Raw genomic sequence first — 7,523 nt, forward strand, 5'->3', positions numbered from 1 at the left:
TCTTCAATCGATCTCCGGTGAATAGATATTGCATTACTGCAGTACTTATTTGTCTATTTTTTTTAAAATAATGTATTTGTGTTTTTGAAAAATAATTGTAATACCTATTAATAATTTTAAATCACAAAAAATCATTTTCACACACAATTATGCTAATATTTTCTTGAATAAAAAAAAAAAAAAAAAAGTTTGAATAACGAAAAAAATGTTAAGCAAATTTGATACAGTGCACGCATCAAACAATATGTTATTTTATATTTTTACCTATGAACTTAAAAAAAAAAAGTTTGAATACGAACCTGAAAGAATTATGTCATTTTAAAAATATTTATTGAGCTGCCTAGTAACAACAGATCGGGTTGATTTACAAATTGGTTCATTTTTGTTTACACATTTTACTATTTATTTTTCATTCAAAATATCTATTCTTTAAGTTTTCAATAAAATATTTAAAATATTCCCATGGATCGTGTTGTCAGCAATCGATCTAATTTAAAAAAAGTTAAATTATTACTTATTAAGTTTAAATTATTGAATTTATGATACTATATTTGATTCATTTTCTCCAAGAAAAATTACTAGTCCATTAGAAAGAGATTAAGTCCTGGATTTTGAATATCTCTCAGAAAAATGGGAGGGAGATCTAAACAATCAAATTTATATTAGAATTTTATAAATTTGATCATAGAATAAACTGTAATTTTTGTAATTATCTAGCATTCAAATTGTGCTGTTAAAACATTTTTTTATAGCTTACTCAAAAACTATTTTCGCTTCTCATCCCTTTTCTAAAATAAACGATCAATTGAATTACAAAGTAAGTTCTGTTTACACTGTCATAATTAAAATAATTGATTAATTGTTTTCGATTTTCAGATTCCAGCATGTTTGATACAATTGATATGTCCGTTAACGCTACTGAAGTCGTGTGCTAAGACCGCAGGGATTTGCATCCAATACACCATCAGGAATCACCCAAAGACACTAAAAGATATCGTATATTACTACGATATTGGTTACTTTTTGTCCAGGGCCACTAACAGAAGAATCTATGGCATCAACACGCGTAGCACTCTTATGGGAGCACTCACAGCACTTTTACAAAAAAGCTCCAAATCGTGCAAAACAATTTCACGAAAAAATATTCGTGTAAGTAAACAACTTTTGAAAAGTCTCTAACGGTCTTAGCTTGAATTTTCTTTACCTATGTAGCCAATGATAAAATATCAATTATATATAAAGTATTTTCATAATTAAGTATTTATGTTAGTAAATTCATTTTTTTTTTTATCGTTATTCTCCGACGTTTAGATACCGATGTGAGGGCCTCACTCTTTTGTTATAATAAAAGATTTTTATTTTAATAATTGTATAATATTATCAATTGGATTGGTGACAATAGAAGTCACCAGAACTTCCGCATGTAAGGTCAGATATTTAATAAAATTGTGGATAACTATGTAAATGAATGTGTTTACTTTTTCACCACCATAAATCCACTACAATTGGAGATTCTAGACGATTTCATATCAAATGAAGTTATGCTCTTGCATTAATGACGGGTGAAGAGAAAGCATTTTAAATGAATACTAAAAATACAGAAATACAGAAAGGTATATAAAGGTAGGTGTCAAACTAATATTTGGAAAGACCAGCCTCAAATCAGGTTTCGTCAGTCCGAGGGCCCAATAAGGATGGGATATCGATATTTTGTTTCCGATATCCGATATTTTGATATCGGTATTCAGTACCCGATAATATCAAAATATCGATATTTTTGTTTCCGATATCCGATATTTTGATATCGATATTCAGTAAACGCAATATCGGAATATGGATAATTGCCTACCATAATATCGGAATATCGGTTTCTAAAAAAAAAAAAGTCTCGTCTAAAAAAATATATTGAAATAAAAGAAGTATTGATAATATTCACTCCAATGTATTGTTTCAATAATTTTTAACATCCATTCGATCTTTGATATTGTTATTAATATCGATATCGATAGTTAGAAAAAATATTCTAATATTAATTTTTTGAAATATCGATAATTTGTTTAAAAATACTAGACAAATTTAAAATGAAATATCAATATTTTATTTAATAATTTAATATACATTTCAATATTTAGCATTGTTATTAATACCGACATCAAAGATATTTTGATATTATTTATCCGAAATATCAATATGTCGTTAAAAAAGAAAGAAGATATTTTTATTAAAAATTTCAAAAAGAAACATAAATATATTGAGTTAAGAAGCCAAGTACGAGTACACCTGCACTGATAAAGCCCAGACCTGAGTCAGCAATCCTAAGCCTTTATATTCCTGCCCCGTTCTCACAGCAACCAGTCTAGTACTCACTTATACTTGCGTTTCAGACAGTCATACATACTAGTTCCGTTATATCGTATTCACTGTATTATTTATAGTTTATAATTAAGTGATAATTATTGTAAACTGTATTTTCCCACAAATAAACAATTTTTAAACAATTATCGAGACCGTTATCATAATTGGCGCCCGCGAACAGGTACTGCATTAACCAAAATTAATTGCAGTGTTTCGAACTCTACCGCGAACAGGTACTGCATTAACCAAAATTAATTGCAGTGTTTCGAACTCTACCGCGAACAGGTACTGCATTAAGTAAAATTAATCGCAGTGTTTCGAATCTACACGTTTTATCAAGATTAGGATCTATCACCCCGAAGTTCTCCTTGAATCACCTGTGAAGAATTGGAATCAGGCCTACCTTACGAGGATTACCTACTTCAATTCTTCAGATCTTGAACGAGACGAACGACCTTGGCAGGACTCACTGACCCCAGGTATCCAGCTCAAGGACAGGATCTACCACCCCGGAGATTTACTAACAGCGTTCTCAATAATTGTAAATTTAAGTGAGTTAAATATTTTCTTTGTGAATTTTTATGTCTGATTTGTTAAACGAAGTAACAAAAATGATTATTTTATTATTTCTTAAAATAATAAAATAGTTGGCAGGAGGACCGCAATTGTCACGGATGTGGTAAAATTGGAAATTTAGTGGCGCATTACCCGCGCACGAGGTGCTTTGAATGTGTCAATGAGGAGCACATAGCCAAACAGTGCCCATATTTGTACCGAAGAAGAGATGTGGGCCGGGGCAAACCATGGAGATCAACGCCCAACATATACGGAGAAGCCACCGTAGGTTCAGTAGATCTTCAGATGAATCTTTGCAACATGAGCAAGGAGTGCCCCGGAAAACTGCCAACTAGTTTGTCCAGGTTCGTTTTCGCCGCCACCAGATAAGGCATTATTTTATTCTTATGAGACCTCTAGTATGCTCTGTCTTATATAATTGAAATAAATTTAACACACTAACCCAATTTTCCCCTCAGGAGGATTTCACTTCATTTCACATGTCTAATGAGCAGAAAGTCTCACAACATTCAATCCCCCTTTTGTTCCACTCTAATCAAATACAATTTAAAAATACAATCGGGGTACGTGAAGCACGGAACGGACAGGTCCTGATGTAAACAGTAGATATGAGCTATTGGGAACGTATTTGGAAGCACCGATTGCACTTAGCGAGGAGATGGCGAACCACGTTTCTGCCATCAATTATCCAAAACCATTGACGGATAAAGGAGTGGGTGGCGAATGGGCTGGCGTGTAAATTGGTGACATGAGCATGAGTAATGATTAGCCGAGTGATAGATTGATCCTTAGGGATGAGAGCTGGATGTTTGACGGCGAACGGTTGTGGCGCAAGGTTCAGGCGTCCGCCGACGTGGAGTACTCCGTGCGGGTCAATGAATAACTGAAGGATGCACTTGAGGCGCAGTTTAGAGGTGGGTTCAGCGGCGGCACGGTATTCTTCGGTGAGCATGACTTCTTCTACTTCATTAGGGTGTCGAGTGCGGTGGAGAGTTCTTCAACGGAGAGAAACCAGGTAAGACGGTGATCTGAGTTTTTGCAGTTATTGGTGAATCGGAGACACCAGGCGATCACTGGTTGGAGCTGAGTGAGGGATGCCAACTTTCTAAGTCGAGAGTAGTCAATGCTACACGAGAAGTTACTTCCTTGTTGGCGTGGGGCTCGGTGTTAACGGCGTCATGAGGTGAATCGACGGGCGATCTAGGCCACTGAGTTGGCGGGTAGGAAAGCCATGGTGGGCCGGTCCACCACAACACATGACTGGAACATTCCTTAGGGGAGAGCCTTCGGGAGGCGCAGTCAGCGGGATTCTCTTTTCCGTCAATGTGACGCCTTTGTGATGGAGGAATACTTTCTTTGATCTCGGGTACGCGAATGGTGTCAAATGTTTTCCAGCGGTGCGGTTCGCCGCAAATCCACGCTAGAGCAACGGCGGAGTCAGAGAAGGCAACAAGGTCTTCAAATGGTTGGGAAAACATCCCGAGGATTTTAGCGGTCACCTTTGCAAGGAAGTGCAACTCCAATCTCGGTAGTGAGACTTTCTTTAATGGAGCTACGCTTGATTTAGCTATAAGTAAACTAACGGCGATTTCCCCAGCGGAAGATGTTGAGTGCAAATAAATAGCGGTGGCGTAACCCAATTCTGGCGCGTCACAGAAGGCGCCCAACCGTTGACAGCTGCGTGACTCTTGGTAATTCGGGAAACGGCGTGGTATTGAAATCCTCGAGCTTCTCTTGAAAAGAGATCCAATCTCCGCAGCCGGTTCATCCCAATCTGAGTGACCTACCCGTAAGAGTTGAACTAGTAGTTTGGCGGTAAAGGTTACAGGGACTAACCATCCTGGTGGGTAACAAATTCAAGCGAGTTTGGATAAAATAAGTCGCTTAGTGGCGGGAAGTGTTAAGTTAAGGATACTCGGTAAGAAAAAGTGTCGGTGTCGGCTGACCGTATTAGACTCAAAATTTTAATAGAAGATTCCTTAAACCTCATAATTTCTTCTAGGAAATCATGTCACAATTTGTGGATCTTCACTACTAGCACAGCCATCACTCTATATTTCTTGCTACCTCTTTGGACCTTATCTCAGGTCCAGTGTGCTGTTTGGTTACCTTCCTGTTTTTTACAAGTCCTGCTTTGTATTTAACATTAAATTAGTGATTTTTTACTTAAACCCTTTTATTTCATCTGATTTTTATGTTTATAATTTGAGTCTATTTATAATGTCATATGTTATGCATGTTAAATAAGTAATGTAAGCTAGATAGGAGGTGCATTGACAGGATGATTGGTGAGTTAAACGGGTATTCGCTGTGAACCCTCGCAGGATGAAACTGCATTCCATAAGATATTCTCTTATGGTCGTATAGGGGATAGCAAGTCCCACAAGTATTTGCTGTAGGTCCTTGTAGAATAGACACTTCACTCCGTAAAATATTCGGTTATGGTTGTGAAGAGGTAGTCCTTGTATACTTGTATCAGCTGTAGGTCCTGATGAGAGGACAGAAAGTATAGGAAGGAGGAGAGTGGCTGAGTGTAGTAATAACACATTTCGATCTTTCTAAAAATAGTGATAGAATATGTTGAACCACTAAAGTGCATTAATCAGTGCCTGGAGAATATAAAAAATCTCTGAAGGGAATTTCGACAACTTTTAGCTTGTAAAATTTGAATTAATCATATTTCTGGATTTAAAAACGCTATCAGGATATGCTAATAATACATTTATGAATATTACAATTTATGGAGTGGTTATTACATTTTTTTTAATGAAAGTTTTAACAAGAAATAGTAAATATATCAATATACGACGTTTGCCTGATGACTAGTGGTTCACGGCGCGGCTGATAGTCTGTATCTAGTCGGCTCGTTTATTTAACGATTTTTGTGGTTATAGTTGTTATAGCATGGGGGGTAGTGCTGCTCGCGTCCGTATCATTGATACACGTGCCCCCTGGATAGCGCTAAATGAGCAGTAGCTGTCGCCACAACAGCCCACAGAATATGACAACTACGGCATTTAACCGTAATGCAAACGGCCTTTCTAAAGGCCATCAAAACTCCAAGCTCAAAATTATTTTTTGGAATGCTGGAGGTCTAACACATGATAAACTTACAGAATTGAAGATTATTTTGGAAAAATATAATATTGACGTTGTTGGTCTTTGCGAATGTGGAGCTTCAACTGAAAAAGACTTTATAAATATAAAAGGATACCAAATGAAAATATTGACACGTGGACGACAAGTGGCCTCAGGAATGGTAGTTTATGTTAAAAACCATCTAGTCGCTAAAATCGATATAATTACGACTATGACTGCAACAGAAAAGTCTGAGGTGATGCGTGCCAAAGTATGGAATGGGAGATGCATGAGGAAGATCTATTTTATCTATAGCCCACCGGGAAACAAGCTGCCTCTTGAAGATCTTTTGGAAGGCTGGGATGAACACTCATTACTGATGGGAGACGTTAATGCTCACTCATGGATTTGGGGTTATAAAACGAATAATCAGGCAGGTGATGTAGTTGAAGATCTTATCTATTCGGGACAATGTGATTTCGTAGATAATGTGCAGAAGCAACCAACATTTCTCTCCTATAAAGGTGATCAGACGCACCCTGACATTGTTCTCTGCCATCCATCACTTACGCGGAAAATTAAACACGATCTCATTTCACCTCCGGGTGGAGCTGGTCACAAAATCCTAATTATAGAAGCTGAAAGTCGAACATTACGCACTGAACACAGGGAATCTCCTTTTCCTCGTTGGAATCTGAAAAGAGCAAGATGGGAAGATTACAGGAGAGATACGAACATCATGATAAAGGAGGACATTCTGAGCCCAAATGTTGATCAAATTGCCCAAACTCTAACAAAAATTATATTGAAATGTGCCCTCCGAAATATTCCTCGTGGACAAGTTCGAAAATTTAAACCTTACTGGAATATCGAGCTAGATAAGTTAAAAAAGGTTAAAGACGAAGCTCGTTGCCGTGCAGAGAGAACAGGGCTAAGGTCAGATATGGTGGTGCTAAGAAAGACAAGTGCCCAATTAAGACATGCCATTATCTGTTCCAAAAGACAAACATATAATAACTTCCTGAAGGAGATGGACTTCAGAAAGGATGGAAAGAAGGCTCACGCTTTTATTTCGAGGATAAACGGAGAGAAAATTATAGAATATGAGCCTATTAAAATAGGGAACAAGTTAGTTACTACTGAGAAGGATATAGCTGAAGTGTTTTGCAAGAACTATTGCAAAATCAGTAATGTTACAATCCCAGAAAAGATTAAAAACCAAGACCTATTAGAGAATCCGGGTTGCTTAAATTTAGATAATAGCATGCTTTTCTGTTCACCCTTTTCAAAATTGGAACTGGATGTTGTTCTGAGCAAACTAAAAATGGAGAAAAGTGCTGCTCCAGACGGTCTATTGCCTGAATTCTTGAAAAACTTAGGAGAGAAAGCTAAAGATATCCTTTTAAAATTTATAAATTTAACGTGGAAAAGCCATGTCCCAGCACAATGGAAGAAAGCGGAGGTACTACCCATCTTAAAAAATGGAAAACCAGCTGACGATATCAACGGTTACA

The 7,523-nt window shown here is 36.9% G+C and overlaps 1 protein-coding gene and 1 long non-coding RNA gene across 2 annotated transcripts in view; both read left to right on the plus strand.

Annotated features, from left to right (window-relative positions):
* The first annotated feature begins 901 nt into the window (after positions 1-901).
* The window catches only part of LOC136797124 (uncharacterized), a 33,015-nt gene continuing 26,393 nt past the window's right edge, over positions 902-7,523 (plus strand). The window contains exon 1 of the long non-coding RNA XR_010844958.1: positions 902-1,149. This is a non-coding gene — a long non-coding RNA (uncharacterized lncRNA). The remainder of the gene's footprint in view (positions 1,150-7,523) is intronic.
* On the plus strand, positions 5,844-7,421 carry LOC106688191 (uncharacterized; the record flags this gene model as incomplete). The annotated part of the gene is given in 1 exon segment (XM_014432539.3): positions 5,844-7,421. A coding segment is annotated over 1 exon segment (1,525 nt), but the record flags the coding sequence as incomplete, so codon positions are not given.

This window comes from Halyomorpha halys, unplaced genomic scaffold (assembly GCF_000696795.3).
Source record: "Halyomorpha halys isolate HHAL.00 unplaced genomic scaffold, Hhal_1.1 Scaffold1071.1, whole genome shotgun sequence".
NCBI lineage: Eukaryota > Metazoa > Arthropoda > Insecta > Hemiptera > Pentatomidae > Halyomorpha > Halyomorpha halys.